The following is a 16,892-nucleotide window of genomic DNA, read 5'->3' on the forward strand; positions in this document are numbered from 1 at the left end:
ACGCAAATCTCACCACCTTGCTGGGGTGTTGCTATATGGTTGTTAGGATCTTCAGAGTGGTTTTTAATACATGGTCAGTATAATATAAAGTCAGTATTTTCCATATAATACTTTATTCATTTGCTTTGGCTTTAGTGGACCATTTTTTATTTACTTAATTTTGCAAACAACAGGTTATCATTATAATAAATCAAATTTTTTTCCCACATAATTTATATGAGTTGTTATACTTAAAACTATATTGACATTTTTATTTTTTGGGCAAGGTGGTCCTTTTGCAAGGAGATCATATTTCCTTGGCATCAAAATGTTTGCAAACCCCTGCTTTACAGGATGACCCAATGATATAGGCTAGCACATAATTTAGTGTAAACACAATGTAAACAATAAAAATGTATTAACTGCCATCTGCCTATGTCTGATCTTTTAATAATTATTAATAATTAAGTAATTGACTATTCAAACTAAAATATATGGAATATAATTGGGGATAGACTAATATTTCAAATGTATCTTTATCAGGAATAATACAAAAACATTTCATTTACTTCTTTCATAGGGCATCAGTTCAGAGCCCGGGAAAGTTCAGCCAAAAAGTTTCAGAGCTTTTAATACCGCAGACCCCCAACAGCTCTCGCATGTGGAGGAGTTATAGCCGCGAGACCCCTCGCTCTCCTCTATGGCCCCCCGCTAAGCTAATTGCGTTTTATTGCTTGATCAATTGTCTAGGCTGAGTTAAACGCACAATGACAGTCAGATTTGCATAATGAGCTTGGCGTTCTGGAAGAAGATTGGGGGGCGGGTGGACACAAAGACTGCCCTCTTTGGCAGGAAGCACAATCAATACTGGCCAGATGATGGGTTGCACTCTGACAGGGCCTAGTGTACTTTCAAAAAGAGAGTGTTAAAACACTCAGTGGAGTGGGAAAAGGCACAAAAAGGAGAGGGAGGGAATGGGAGAGAAGATAACCAAATGTATGACCTTTTTTTTTTTTGGCAAGGTACCTTGAAAAATTGTGAATATGTGTATATCAATGTACTCTGGCGATACTATGTGATAGCAACACTGTACTTTGGTGCCACCACATTACCTTTTTGTTAAGACAAAAGGAGAAATTAAAAAGGTGGAGGTTTACTCCCGTAACACCCCGTAGATGCCTTCGCCAGGAGAAGAGCTGATTGGGGCTCCATCAACAGAGCCAATCCCCATTCAGACATCACACTGCAGGCATCGCTCCAGATTCTACCCCTCCCGCCCAGCGCTGCTCCCCATGAAGCTCCATAATTACACCCTCCACAGGGAGGGACTGGTGTTCATTGCTGCCATGCAGCAGGGTTTCAGAGTGGGACATACCCATTAACACTCTGGAACAGGGCTGAATATACATACACACCCAACTGCATACTACAAAGCACTGGTGTAATGGATGCCAATTAACAGACACTTTAACGAGTGAGGCTGGGGTGAAATATAGAAGCTCTCCTCATAAAAATGCAGTGGTTACTAATCTCGCATAGGACAGACATGTGATAAAAACTTGATAAATGAGCATGTTCATTAAAAATGTCAATGAACAGAAAATTATAGATAAGAAATATCTACAGAAGAGGCACACCAATACTGTTGTGTTCACAGGGCACTGGGTTACCGCAATGTCTGCTAAGAAATAAGAACTGGATTTTCCAGCTTATAGTCATCAAATGTGAAAGATATTTGAAAGATTTTTAGGCACTTGGTAGCCAGCACACTATATCCATAAGAAGAATTGTACACAACCATTTAAAAGGTTGGGAATTGTGAGATTTGTTTAAATGTTCTTTGAAAAAAAGTCTCTTATTCTCACCCAAGGCTGCATATATTTGATTAAATAAACAGTAAAAGCAGTAATTGTGATATATATATATTTTAATTGTGATATATATATATATATATATTATATAACGATTTAAGAACTTTCTAAGGCTGGCCACACACTAGACGATTTTCAAATCTTAACCGATTTTAAAAACACGGGAGACATCATGACTTTTAGCCTCATGATCCTCTGAACACACACTAGATGATTCGGCCAGACCGCGAGAACACACTTGATTATTGCAGGAACGACTTCACAGTGACATGAGATCTCACAGAGACTCGCGAGATCAAATGTGACTACAGAAGAAAAACAAATGAAGAACAATTGACGTTGTTATCTGGCTCACCCAGCGCATGTTCTGTTTCACAGTGAAAAACAAAGTATAAAAAAAAGAATATGGGTGATGTATTCTGCTTTCGTGGCATTTTTGTGGCTGCCAAGTTTCAGTTATAGAAGCACACACCATCAGGTACGTGACGCTTGCTCGGTCTCACTGGCTATCGCAGGTATCGCATCAGAGGCAGCCCGATCAAGAGTCATAAATTTCACACGTTTGATATTTACGATTTAAGTTCTGGGGCGCTCCATCTCGATCTTGAGCAGATAAATAATTATAATGACACCACAAAATAGAGGATTTTTTGGACAAAAAATCATTTGTGACAAGCCTCGAAACGGACCACATCCCCGATCATTCGGGGGTACAAATCGGGCTTAAAATCTTTTAGTGTGTGTCTAGCCTAATTTAATATATTTTTTAAATAAAAATTTTTCGTCTTTTGCCAAATCTGAATTCAGCAGCATTTTTTCCAGTCCCCAGTGACACATGATTCTTCAGAAATCATTAGCACATATTATGCTACTGTGGTGCTCAAGAAACATTCCTTGTTATTACCAATGTTGAAAACAGTTGTGCTGCTTAATATTATTGTGGAAACCGATACATTTCTTCAAGGTTCTTTGATGAATAGAAAGTTCAAGAGAACGGCAGTTATTTGAAACTTTATAAATGCCTTTACTATCACTTAAATGCATTCTGATATAAATTATTCTGAAAATAAAACATTTATATTCCAAGTTATCCCAGAAATATCCATACTGTACACTTGTGCGAGAAACACTGATCACAGTCTTCACAAATTTCTGCAAATTTATTCAGCAGTTTCTGTTCAGGCATTCACACTGCTATGCAATTATTTGAAACTTTTTTTATTGGTGGTCTGAAATAATTATTTCAGATAAACCCACCCATAAATTATGACTGTGAATCTAGAAAGAACAGTAGAATTTTTTTCCAGCACCACTGTGACTTTTAGCACTTGCTAAACAAAACAAAACAGCAAACCTTTCGTGGCTTGAGCTTGTCTTGCAGGTCGTACTGGCCAATGCCTTTGTAGCTAATCCCCAGCCACCACGGTATACCCTGTTTGTCCTATGAAAGGGATGAGATTTTTTTTTTTTTTTGAAAATGAAAAAGGTAATTACTGCTTTGTTTGGCAATGGTAGTGAAATCAAAAGATCAAATGGGGCCAACCTGCAAAGCCATTCACATACAGTTGCAGCTATTTTAACAGTACGGTTTGATCTCCAAAGACATTTCTAACAATCTATACACAATTATAATTAAACCACACACATTTTACTAGCGGTTAATTATTTAACCAACCATAAATCAAAGGACATATTAATTATGGCAGCTTCAGTATTTATGTCTAGTTCTGTGTTTCCTAAAATATCACACGATAAATCAAATCACACACCTTCACTTTGTAGTAATGAACTCCATATGCAGGCAAGGATTCAACTAAGGTCAGATACCTGTTGAACAACAGTATAGCACAGAAAGTTAAAAAGACAAAAACATCAAGGATGAACAACATTTAAACCAAATAAATCATCTATAATGTGTCACTAACAGCAGTTCTACAATTGATTTCTCTCAGTGCTTTCACAGTGAGGGACAATGTCAATATATCAAAGCAGCAGCACAAATCAAGCTGACAGAAATGACCTTGTCTCTTCCCAATGAGCTAAAAATAAAGTGACAGTGTGGCTAGGCCCATTGAAAGCAGCCACTATCAGTAATGTGGTCTAATTAATTAGGCAGTTTTGCCTCTCCACAAACAGCCGAGGAGCAATTACCAGAGGTAGATCAACAGGCTCAGACTTGTAGTCCCTATACCTACGTTCCTTGAGGTTGTTTATGTCAGACATATAAATGATTAGTGTGCTTACCGTATGATAGCCTGTCCACGACTGAGGCCTTTCAGCTTCTTATAACGCTCGATTACTTTATCTTCACTAGAGGGCAAGAGAGAAAAGCGTTACCATCCGCGCAAGTGCAACAAAACAGCAATTGAGCATGAGACCAACATGTGAATGTGCCATTTAAATGACGTGGCTAGTCAGACTATTAACTAGTCAGATATTACACCAGGTGCACCCATGTGTGAAATGCCATCTGGCTGGCTGTCCTGTGAATCACACACACACAAACTGTTTGAGGCAATTATTCTAATAACCGGTTCCTCAAACACACAGACACATTGTAAGTATTCATTTATTACTAGGAAACAACAAAAAGGAAATTAATATGGCAGATGAACATTACAGGAAACTAGCACACCAATAAAATTACAATATTAGGCAATTTTTATGTATATAAACTCACAGCTGCTTTTGCATGCACTCGCACAGCTGTCTCTTAAACACTTGCACTAACGCACAGCTGTTTCCTCACATACTCATTCCCACTCACACACTTCAGTAATTGCTGTCTGTTAACTGGTTTACTGTCTTTGCGCCCCACACTCCAGGGCTCGCAAAATCGCTAGCCCGACGTCCCGGGGCTATTGTGTTTTCCAGTCGGGCTACCAAAATGTATCACTGCCCTGCCCGACGGGCTACCTTAAATACAGGGCTCCCACCAAGCGGCAACCTCCCGCTCCCTCTAGTGAAACCAACACGGAAGTGATTAAAACTGCAATTCATCGACTAGCTGCTGGAGGCTGGCTCCAAAAGGGAGTCAATCACATTGACTCTCCATGTTAAAATGCCCAACTTTACAGTAGAAAAAAAACGTTTACAGCCTGGTACAAAAATTTATTTTGGTCTATATAGCTAATTTTGCCCTTCGTGACAACTGTGAGGGGGGTGAATTTTTTTATAACTCATCCATTTAAATTATATTAAGCCTTAAACGTCTGCATAATTAAGGGCATGGCCACTTGAGTGACAGGTTGATTGACGTTGCTGTCTCTATCTGCTGTCTGTTAGCCATCACGTTACCTCAGCCGCTGAACTTGGCATCTCTGCCATGTTTCTGCTTTTGTTTTATACAGTCTATGGCTTTTTTCGTTATTATTTCTTAAAATTATCTAATAAAATGGCTTGTTGTGTGGTTAATTGTACTAACAGACCGTCCAAGTCCAGGCTCCATTTTTTCCGGTGAGTGATATTGTAATGTAATTTTATTTATTAATTTATTTATTCTTTATAATTTTATTTAAAACTTAACTACACTCCAGAATCCGACAGACTGTGATTGGCTGTAACGTTAGGCCTGTAATTAACGTTACTGGTTAAGCGTTTTCCTCCAATAGAAAACTGTTAGGCTATAATACAAACTCTGTGGCTTAAAGAATTAAAACCGATTAAAACTGTTTTTAAAAGACGAAACTCAGTGAGAACATGATTAATAAAGCATACTATATACAGACAACCAGGCACCTCAGTTCCGCCCACGTCCTGCCTCATTGCCCATTTTGGATCATCCGGGAGTGACGCGCGGTGACGCGTTGCCAAGATGGCGGCGGTCGGCTCCGCCCACTTTAGGCTTCAAAAACGCTCTTCAGAAACCTACGAGTGACGTCGCGGACACTACGCCCATTTTTTTTTTACAGTCTATGGCTCCCACGCAGTGTTCCCTCTAAGCTGAGCGCAGTCACACGCACGCTCTTCTTCCACCGCGGCCGCGCAGAAGAAATAATGTGCCTCGCGCACACAAAAATGAGTTGGGAAGCCATTTGATTGAATGCCGCAGTAAAAGGGAAATAATAGCAATGCTTGGGCAAACCGCTATAGAGCTGATGTCATGACAGAGTTAGAACCGGTGAATGCGGTTTACAGGTTTCATAGAAAGAGAACGATGTGCACCAAATGAGTCGCTGTAGAAACTGAATACTTCAATGGTTGCGGTGCGCTCAACACGTGAACTAACGCAAACGCAATGACAAGTGAAATAAAACGTCCTCATATATTAAAGAAGAGTGGCTTGATTAAGTGCTGGAAATAGCGGAGGATGGGCAAAGAACGGTAACAAAACTCTAAACATGTACAGTCACACACAAGAGTATTGTACAAACTGTACTTCATATCAATGTTTAGACAGCTATAGAAGAATTCATGTTCACTTTTTTTATATTTAACTTACAGATCTTAGCTTAAGTTTTGCTTCAGTTTGTATTCTATTCTATTCTATCAGTTTAAATAGTTTGTTTTGATAATATATTATGTTAGGGCTATATTATAAACCTGATAAATAATTGACCTTGTTTTTGAGTCTTTGACTTGGAGTCTCTTGCTCATCAAGGCTGTATTCATTTAAAAAATGCAGAAAAAAACAGTGATATAGTGAAATATGGGGGAAGTCGTGGCCTAATGGTTAGGGAGTCATAATCGAAAGGTTGCGGGTTCGAGTCCCCGGCCGGCAGGGATTGTAGGTGGGGGGAGTGAATGTACAGCGCTCTCTCCACCCTCAATACCACGACTGAGGTGCCCTTGAGCAAGGCACCGAACCCCCAACTGCTCCCCGGGCGCTGCAGCATGGCTGCCCACTGCTCCGGGTGTGTGTTCACGGTGTGTGTGTGTGTGTGTGTGTGCATTTGTTCACTACTCACTGCTGTGTGTGTGCACTTGGATGGGTTAAACGCAGAGCACCAATTTCGAGTATGGGTCACCATACTTGACAATACGTCACGACTTTATTTTACTTTTATATTATTGCAATTTCTAATATTGGTTTCCTATTTTAATAACTATACTTTAAAATAGCATTTATTCCTGTGATCAAAGCTGAATTTTCAGCATCATTACGCCAGCAGTGTCCCATGATCCTTCAGAAATCATTCTAATATGCTTTTTCAGTGTATTTATTATCAGTGTTGAAACTGTTGTGCTGCTTAATATTTTTCTGGAACCTGTGTTACTTTTTTCTTTGATTATTTGATTAATAAAAAATTGAAAAGAACAGCATTTATTCAAAATATTTGGTTTTTTGGTAGCCAAACTTTTGAATAGTTTATATTGTAACACAAAATCTCTATTTTTGACTAAACACTGTTCTTTTTTACTTTAAATTTTTTTTAAATATCACAGGTCCCAAAAAATACAGTATAAAAAATTAAATAAAATAAAAAAGCAGTACAACCGTTTCCAACATTGATTAAAAATCAGCATATTAAAATAACTTCTAAAGAATCATGTGACTCTGAAAACACTGCTTTGCTTCACAGGAATGAATTAAATTTTAAAGTATATTAAAATAGAAAACATTTATTTTAAATTGCAATAATATTTCACAATATTATTTTGTGAAATAATATTCAGTATTTTTTATCAAATAGATACAGCCTTGATGAGCATAAGAAACTTCTTTAAAATAATTTACTGATCAAACTTTTGAACTGCAGTGTATTGTACAGTAATGTTTCTCTCAGGTAACCTAAAATATACATCATTTAGTTACATCAAGGGTCAAATCAAATATAAATAGCACATTCAAGTTAAAAGTTACACACTTTTTTGTGTGCATGCTGTACAGGTCTGGTATAAAGAATGCTTTTGCTCAGGTGCCAGAAATGTCCACCAAACAGAGAAAAGTTTTGCTCAGCAAGAAAAAAAAATTAGAGGGAACATTGCTCCCACGGGTCCTTAAATTTGATACAACTAAACTGAAGAGTTTTTAATACCATTTAACGTATTTAAAGCGGTCTAAGAAATAATTTTTCAAATTGCCTTAAATAGATTTTTAAGAATTCTGCAAATACCTTGTAAATAGTAAAATAAAACTCTTTCCTTGATATGTGTATTGAAAATGTTTTTGATTGACATTTATGGTCTTTATTTTATTTGGGCTAGTTAAATTAATTTCCGGGCTACCAAAATTTGAAGAGTACCTGCCCGAAGGGCTACCAGGGATTTAGAAATGTTGCGAGCCCTGCACTCAATAGGCATTGATTAAAGCTGCCACATCAATCCTTTTAAGGTGTTAGACTTCAACATCTAAACGTCTATGGTTACAGAAGCCAGAGGGCAGGCATCATTAACAAGCAAGTTAATTAACAAGGTTGCAGCTTGCACATTACACCTGGCCACACTAAAACATACAGCTTTTTAAGAGTCCAAATGCACACATATTCAAACTTATGGAACATCTGTGTCATTTCTGAGTTTTAGACATTGAATAATGTTCTTAAAGACATGAACACATTTACTTCCACATTTATGCTGATGTAAACGAGGCTGCACAGGCCAATAAAACATTAACTAATAATATCATAGCCCATTTTGCAAGATCAATCCAAACTTCATGGATACAATCAAGTCTCTGCCTACATGTCCTACTGAATACTGTGTTTGACACAAATGTCATAGTACAGAACCTTTATTTACTACAAAAACAAAACTACAGTCTTACCAGAATGCTAAGGATGGGTGCTCCTTCAATACCGCAGTGGGGAAAGCTGGAAGCTTTTTTAAGTCTGATCTTGTGCTTTCATCACTGAAAATTAAAACAAAAACAGCATGTTAAAATTAAATACTTCAGAAATAAATACTGGGTGGCCTAGCTAAATATATGCTAGTGTATAAAAGCTAAACACAGCAGTATTGTAGATAGAATGATAGTATAGGCTATAGCATTACTATAACTTCCAACAATATATGGGTGATTCTCATGAAATCTTTGTTGAGGCAAATCTCTTTAAATATTTCATGTTTAAAATCTTTGAAACCATGTCCTTTTTAGGCATTAAAAGTGAGGCCCAGGATGTTTACTGACAATTTAACACCTTCTGAAACATATTTTCCAAAACACATCCTTTAAATACCACATCAGTATGATAATGACAATAGCATTAGAAACTAATACACTGTCCGATAAAAAAAGATTATCAGTCAGTTACTTAAAACAAATACGAAATAGATTTTTAATTAATGAATTGTTTCATTTTGATTTGATTTTATGTTGTTGTTGTTTTTTTATCTCTGATTGAAACGTGAAATATTTTCAAAATGATGTAGTAAACCTAAAAGAATATAAAAGTATAAATTCTGTAGAAGCCATTCTTGTTTGGCCAAAACAAGGTGTGATTTAAGAGACAACGATGTTTGATTGAGGAGAGCAGCAGATATCATTCTTTTGAAATAAAACTCTCAGGTGACAAGTGATGACACTGATAGATCAATGTTTGAATATTTTGTTCAAAGAGCTTCTTGATGTTTGAAGAGCACACTGGTTTTATCTTTTATCACCCTGCTGGAATTCCATTTTAGATAAACCGGCTCCCACCTCAACTCTTACACTTTAAACCAATCAGTGTTTAAATTACATATTACAAGATGTGCATTTTTTTCTATTCTGCAACTACACAAATCTTGGCTTGCCTTTCTATGGTCACTTAGAGCCTATATATAAATATTAGATGTAAATGTAAAACTGAACTCTCCCATGTAAGTTTACAAATTCAAGCTGAAGTTAGTGATGATGTAGTGCTTGAGCTAATAGCATCTTATCTCAGTGGAGAGATTATGATATACTTCAATGTCAATGTCAGTGTACTGAATATATAGGTAGAGCAAAGTGCCGTTCAATTACAAAACATGTTGAAAGTAATAGTTCTTAATATTTTAAATACTAAAGTAATGCTCTTTCAAAGCTGTGTGATTTCTTTCTTCTGTGAAATAATTTAAAAGCATGAAATTGCATTGACAAACTCCATCTAGTGCATTATTAAACTTTTCTTCTTAGGTGTTGCATGGAAAAAAGGAAGATATACAGGATTGAAATGGCATGAGGGTGAGTAAACAATGACAGAATTTTTATTTTTTGCATCAGCTATCCTTTCAAGAGTTAGGAGGCCTCACATCTAACTGCAACAAAACTACACACAAAAAAGTGGCACCATCATGAAAGAACAAAAGACAACACCTGAATTCATAAAACAGGACAGCAGTGTTATTGAAAACCCTCGTGTCATGGGCTTCCAGACATCTGATCTGCTCTAGCAAGCTTTGATCTGATCTTTTCTAAAACTGTCTTGAGGGTGCAGTGGGCATTATTGCATTTACAGGAAGCAATTACTCAAAACGAAGCACAAGAACTGATCTAATTTTGCAATACAATGTAAAACCATAACATTGGATTCAGAATACTTAGAAAATTAATTGAGAACAAAAGGAAACGGGTTACAGAACTGATAACATGTAAAACCTTGCTAACCCTGCTTATCGGCCCATTAATACCTTGCTTGACAAAGCACCACTTTATTCCCTGGCGCACTTCCCTTTCCAAGCCAGTTGGTTCTGTAGTTCAGCAATTTATGATAAGTTTGAAGGTATAAATCTAGAAGGTTGGGTTGATGATGTGGTAAAACACAGTAAACTGGTGCCCTGAGACCGCAATGCCTTGTCAGCAATCTGGAATTCATTATGCTGTCTGTACTATCAAACAGTTGGCAAGGAAGGGCGGGCAAATACTTAACCCAGCACAAGCAACGCATGGAGGAGTTAGAACCATGTGTCAGCTTTTTCAAGAATACACCTACCCTCATTGCAAGGAAATCAGTGGGAAATGGGTCATTTGAAGTCGACGTCCTTGAACTTAAGGCAACATTTGCTTAGAATTCAGGTTCAACAAGATCATGTATTATCATAATCGTATTTAATAAAGTCCTCACTGTTTATTTTAAAAGTGGCATCACTTCCTGAACTCTCTATATTCTGTCTATAGAACTAGGACATATGGAGGGTGATCTTCTAGGAGAACCCCCGACATAAACTGCAGACAGATGACATCAGCATGACGCCCTATCGTCTGCCAACGGGAGATGTCTCCACTCCCTCTCCTCTAAAATCTATGCAGTCTTAACAGTGGAGAGGAGAAGGAGGTTTATATGGAGAGAGGTGGGGGTCTTCTAACTTCCTACATAAACTTAAAGCCCTGGGCCTCCAAATGCAACCGCTCAGGCTTTATGAGATCTGGGAGCCTTCATCCACATGGAAATAACAGAAACCAGAGGAAGAGAAGGTCTGAAGGCTTGCTGTATCCTAAGCCCACTTAAACTATAAAAGGACGCTGTCAGTAATGATATGCTGCTACCAGAACTGCTCGACCGCACTGCCTAATTATTTGCCAGCAAAGAGTAAAGGGAATAGCTTATTAGCTATAAAAATGTATTCGCATGACCCACCGATCTTTAACCAAAAACTAAAAAAATTGGTCATTGACAACAGTTTCAAAAGTATGAGTTCGGTAAATTTTGTTTTTGAAAGAAGGCTAACCAAGGCAATTTATTTAATCAAAAATACAGTAAAAAATAATAGTGTGTGAAATATTATTACATTTTAAAATATAATTTATTACTGTGATGGCAAAGCTGAATTTTTTATCAGTAATTACTCTTTTCACACATGATCCCATGATCCTTCAGAAAAATCTAATCTAATATTCAAAAACATCACACTTTTTTCCAGGATTCTTTGATGAATAGAAATGAAATAGAAATCTTTTGGAACATTAAAACAGTCTTTTTTTTTCAATTTAATTAGCATAAAAAAATGGAACCAAAATCTCTGACACAAACAGTGGAACAGCGAACAGTGCTGTACATTTTGTATTTTCTATCTCTTTATATGTATATATTCATATTGAAATATAATTTATTTAAAAGCACACACACACACACACACACACACACACACACAATGAAATGTACATCTGTAACTCATTTAATATAATCAACCATGCACATCATGTGAGATCAACACGATTCCATGGAAAAGAAGAGCACTGCCGATATGCCACTTCCTGTTGCAGAAGTACCTGACATACAGTAAATGTAAAAGGCCAGAATGAAAGTAGCTCCAATATGTCACCTGTGTACTCTAACCTCCCATTTTTACACAAAAACCTTTTCAATATGTCCCTTTTATGACAAAAACAAATCAACACAGAAACAACAAAAAGCTTGTCGAGCCATTTTACAAGGTCTTTAACAAGTTCCCCACTGCTAAACAAAAGCAGTCATTGTTGCAAGGTAAACATTTTCAGAGTAAAAGGGACTGTTTACACACACCTCTGTTCCCAATAGTGGACTAGCTTTGTTTTCCAATAATGAACTGCAAGGCTATTGAGAAAGAGTGACCAACACATGCTGAACCTTTCTGAGCAATTCTCCCTTACATTTTGTGTTAACAGATTGCTTTATCCCTATGCATCCCATTCACTGCCTCAAGATCAGTCCATGTTAACAGAGAAGGCAAAGAATTCAATTACTTACAATAACTAATCATTTGGAGTAAACCTCCTGAAAATTTATGAATGGAGGTAATATGCCCACCGGTAAGATGACTGTGGTAATGTGCTTAGAAAGTGGGCAACATTTATAAACAATGAAAATCTCTAAAGTGAATTTATGTTCTGTCTTACACAAAATGCACATGCCAAGTGTCCTTTTTAAGGTTTAAGTCCAGAAATATCCAAGACAAGGGACAAACACATCAGATATATTTACTGCCAGTTCTACTCACTTATTAAATGTTTCCTTTGGAAATGATCAACTAGGACTGGATTCACAACAAAACACTGAGGCACACAGCCTAAACATTAACTTAAAATGCTTGCTTTTAGATGGCTCTAACTCACAAAAGCTGGATGAAAATAAAAAGACAGAACACGACATTTAACTAAGTATTTCGAAAAATGTATGGTGCATTTTTTTATTAATTAGGCTACACATCAGTGGCAAAAAGGAATTTTTTCTTTGTCCTTCTCCAGATATATGATCCAAAGCTCAAATCATCCTAATGCACGATTTCATTACAAGATGAATAAAACAAGCAACACTCAAAAGGAAAAAAATCTAAATAAAGTAGAAAATTAAAGCGCATACAGTGACCTTATCAATCAGTTCTCAAGCTCACACAAGTGTCATGGCAGGTGTATGTTACATTACACTTGACAACCAGAACATGTTTTACTTTTAATAGTTGATAAACTTACCAACGTTTTTGCCCTAATTTTGAACAATATCTATTAAGCATTCAATTTCAGAGCCAAACAAACTTTTAAAAATGGACTAAATAGTGCAAGTACATTTAATACATTTATAATAATCTATATTTCAGGGGTCGATTACCCCGATTTAATGCAATCTTCAAAGCAAGATGTGTTAAGATTTCTCTTACCTTGTGTAGTCTCCGCATGCCTCCTAAAGAAAAGAGACAAAATGCTTGTGTTGATGAATCATTCAGACTGAACCTTTATACATGCTTGAGTCAATGCGGTAAGAAGCTTAACTCCAGAGTGGGTTTACTACAGACCACACGTCTCTAAACTTTGTATTAGACATTTGCCAGTTAATGAAAAGTTGATCAGTTGCGTCGCATCCTAAGCATTCAATGCACAAACACAAACATGCAAAGATGGGACGTTGCTACAGTTCAGCGAGAAGATAAATGCAAATTCTTGCCTAAAAACAGGACGTACAGTAGCACGCATGTAACGTTAATTGTTAGCGGTTAAGTTTTAAAGCAGCTTAATAATACAAATTGCGCATGAAAATGACTGTCAAAACTAATCCAGAGTATTAAAAAGTCTCACTCACCTGAACAGTGTATGCGGCTAACTTAAAAACGATCTCACTCTCCACTTCAATGTTTTCCTGTAAGTTTAAAAAAGGAAGCAGTTAAAAAATATCGCTTTACTCGTTCGGCTTTCGGCAAACACACCGAATCTGACTATTTCTCCCACCAACCGTTTCCAAACAGCACAGGTTCCACTGTGGACGACACCATCTTTGTAAACAGCCACAGGGTGTATTCACAAAAATATCCACTTTATCTACGTCACACTCAATATATCACTACACGACTAACAGATTTTTACAAGAATCTAGCACTTTAAACAATAAAGGTCACTAATATACTCGGAATGACTGCAAGAAATAAACTGGACCACCCCAGGATAACATGGTACAGTCTAGGAGCAGGTTCAGCGCTCTTGTTTCAACGTGCATCAAAATAACTTCAGCGTCTCACGAAAGCAAAATTATATTTTATCAACTTGAATAAATTGTTTTCACCACACGGTCGCGCCGGTGTAATTTCAAATAAATAACAACTGAAGTTTGTGGCTGAAGTACGACAGTTACAAAAGTAGATATTTAATCAGTCAACATGGGGTCGCTGTACAGCAACGAGTGAAATCCCTCAACCGCTCAATCACGCCCCGCGAGGACCCGGATCACACCATGACACCGTACAAAGACAGACAAATGGCTGATTACTAATTGCAATCTACCAAATATTTACTCATATTTAAAACTAACTATTATATTACTTTAACAATAAAATTAGATATAAATATAGCTTTAAATAGAAAGTAAACAGTTGCAAAATGTACTGGCCGGCTCAAGGGCCATACTGTATGTATATATATATATATATATATATATATATATATATATATATATACACACACACACATAGATTTATTACTGGGTGTAACGATTTATTATTGGGTGTAACAGTTTTAAACATTCGAAGCATTAAGCTTTACATTACAGCAAATGCAAAATACTAAATAAAATGGAAAATAAAATTACATACAAAAACTTTGAAATGGCTCTAGTAACAAATTATTAGTATTTATTTCATGCCTTTTTTGTTACAGTGGAAAGCATCAAAAAGCAGTAGCTACAAGATAGTCAAATACTGTATATGATTATTTCGAAATTGTGTGATTTACAATAGTATTTAGACTGTCAGACTGTCAGAGTGAGTTCAATTCATACTTCTTTTCTTTATTTCTTAAATGTGTTAGGCTGAATTAGATTTGGTTGTTCAATAATAGCCTTTATAGCTGGAAGAGGCTAGAGAGGAGCCTGCCAACCCAGGGCTGTCATCTGTAAAAGAACTTAATGGAAGCCACCTGCCAAGCTCTTTTAAAGCCTCACCAAAAAACACTGCAATCCATTATTATACTGTATTAGTTGTTTTGATCTGTGACGTGATTTTAATACTTGGATCACTTACATTGTAGACAGATATCTTAGCATTCCGGAAAAACAGTTCAACGGTGGTAGCATCTTTTAGATATGCAACACTCTCAATGTAAAACCTACAGAAAACACAGCAACAATCAGTGCAGAATATAAATTTACTCCTATAATTAACTGAAGTTAACAAACATTGCATATGAAGAGAAAAGAGACATGAAGGAGTAGATACTATTGTCAAACTCAATGCCAAATCTTCTCTTGTCTTGCTCTAAGCATATCTTGTATTTGCATATTGGAGTTGCATCAGCATGTCTGTGCAGCTGGCGCCCTCTACTGGATAGCCATTGAACATGCAAATGAGTAAATCTGAACTAACCTGACTTGGAATCTGAGCTCAAGAGGTCCATTCTTTTTGGAAAAGTCATGGTCCAGCACCCTGCGATCCAGTTGAAGCCAGTTCTTCTGACCCCTGATGAACAGCAATAAGTTTAATGAAATACTTTCACACAAGAAACACGCATCTTGCTATAATGATGACTTTTAAAGATTTGTAAGAACTACATCATTTAACCTCACATGTTGTGTATGATCCTGTGCTTTGTCTGAAAGAATGAATGAATGAATGAATGATCAAAGGATCTTAGCACTGGCAAGAATCCAAAGTAAGCAGGTAAGTATTTAAAATGTATCTTGTTAAACTGGAATTACTTCTAAAGCCCTAACTAAGCCTTTTGTTCAAAAGCATGCAATTTGACAAAGACATCTAGTAGTTCAGGAGAAGTTTAGTTCTTATTTGAGATTGTCTGGCTAATGATTACATACTATAAATTAATATGATTAAAGATCTACCCAGGGGCGTCTTTGTATTAAGTGGTGACGTGCTTAATAAGCAATAAGCAAGATTTCAAAAAATCATAACTACATCTTTCTATGCAATGACAACAAATCACGTCACCAACTTACTTCTCATCTGTGAAGGAGATTCCAAAGTATTCTTTCTCTTTTAGGTTAAAATGTGATGAAACCAGATCCAGGAGGTCCCGAGACAACAGTTTTGGCTGTATTAGAGAAAGCAGGTGTTATTTATTTTTTATCTGTCTGTCTGTCTATGAGTTAGTGTGGTGAGTTAGCTTACCTGGACCAGCAGTTCCAGCTGTCTGTCATCTAGCAGAAGCACCTGACACAGCCGGCCCTCCGTCATCTGTCAAAGTCAAACACACATCCAGTCAGTCTTAAAATATTCAATATTTGTATTCAACTAATTCATTAAAATAACACGCATATCGTTTAAAAGTTTGGGATTTTAAATGAATACTTTTATCACCACAGATGCATTAATTTTTACATCAAAAGTGACATTTTGTAATGTTACAGAATATTTTCATTTTAAATAAACAGCACAACTGTTTTCATCATTAGCACGACGAAATGTTTCTTTAGCACCACATCAGAATATTAGAATGATTTCTGAAAGATCATGTGACTCAAGACTGGAATAACGGCGCCTGAAAATTCAGCTTTTCCATCAAAGGAAAAACTCACATTTTTATAATTAATATTTTGTATTATATATATTTTATAAAATATATATGAAAAAAAAAAAATTCAGCGTCACTGGTGAGCAAAAGAGACTTCTTTCAAAAACATAAAAAAATCATACCAACCCCAAACTTTTAAACATTTTTATCGACCCTGTATGTGTAATATTTTGAACATACTCCTCCATGACCTCTAATACATATTTAGACATCAT

At 36.5% G+C, this 16,892-nt stretch overlaps 1 protein-coding gene across 2 annotated transcripts in view; it reads right to left on the bottom strand.

The window, feature by feature from the left end:
• Positions 1–16,892, bottom strand: part of frmd4ba (FERM domain containing 4Ba) — a 45,328-nt gene that overhangs the window by 11,848 nt on the left and 16,588 nt on the right. For both annotated transcript variants that reach the window (XM_079377181.1, XM_079377180.1), the window contains exons 2-11: positions 16,275–16,340; positions 16,103–16,197; positions 15,516–15,608; positions 15,174–15,258; positions 13,745–13,801; positions 13,326–13,348; positions 8,557–8,640; positions 4,095–4,160; positions 3,620–3,677; positions 3,205–3,291 (exon numbers count right to left, since the gene is read on the bottom strand). In XM_079377181.1, coding sequence (XP_079233307.1) covers positions 3,205–3,291; positions 3,620–3,677; positions 4,095–4,160; positions 8,557–8,640; positions 13,326–13,348; positions 13,745–13,801; positions 15,174–15,258; positions 15,516–15,608; positions 16,103–16,197; positions 16,275–16,340 — 714 coding nt within the window. The remainder of the gene's footprint in view (positions 1–3,204; positions 3,292–3,619; positions 3,678–4,094; positions 4,161–8,556; positions 8,641–13,325; positions 13,349–13,744; positions 13,802–15,173; positions 15,259–15,515; positions 15,609–16,102; positions 16,198–16,274; positions 16,341–16,892) is intronic.

Source organism: Barbus barbus, assembly GCF_936440315.1.
Source record: "Barbus barbus genome assembly, chromosome: 25".
NCBI lineage: Eukaryota > Metazoa > Chordata > Actinopteri > Cypriniformes > Cyprinidae > Barbus > Barbus barbus.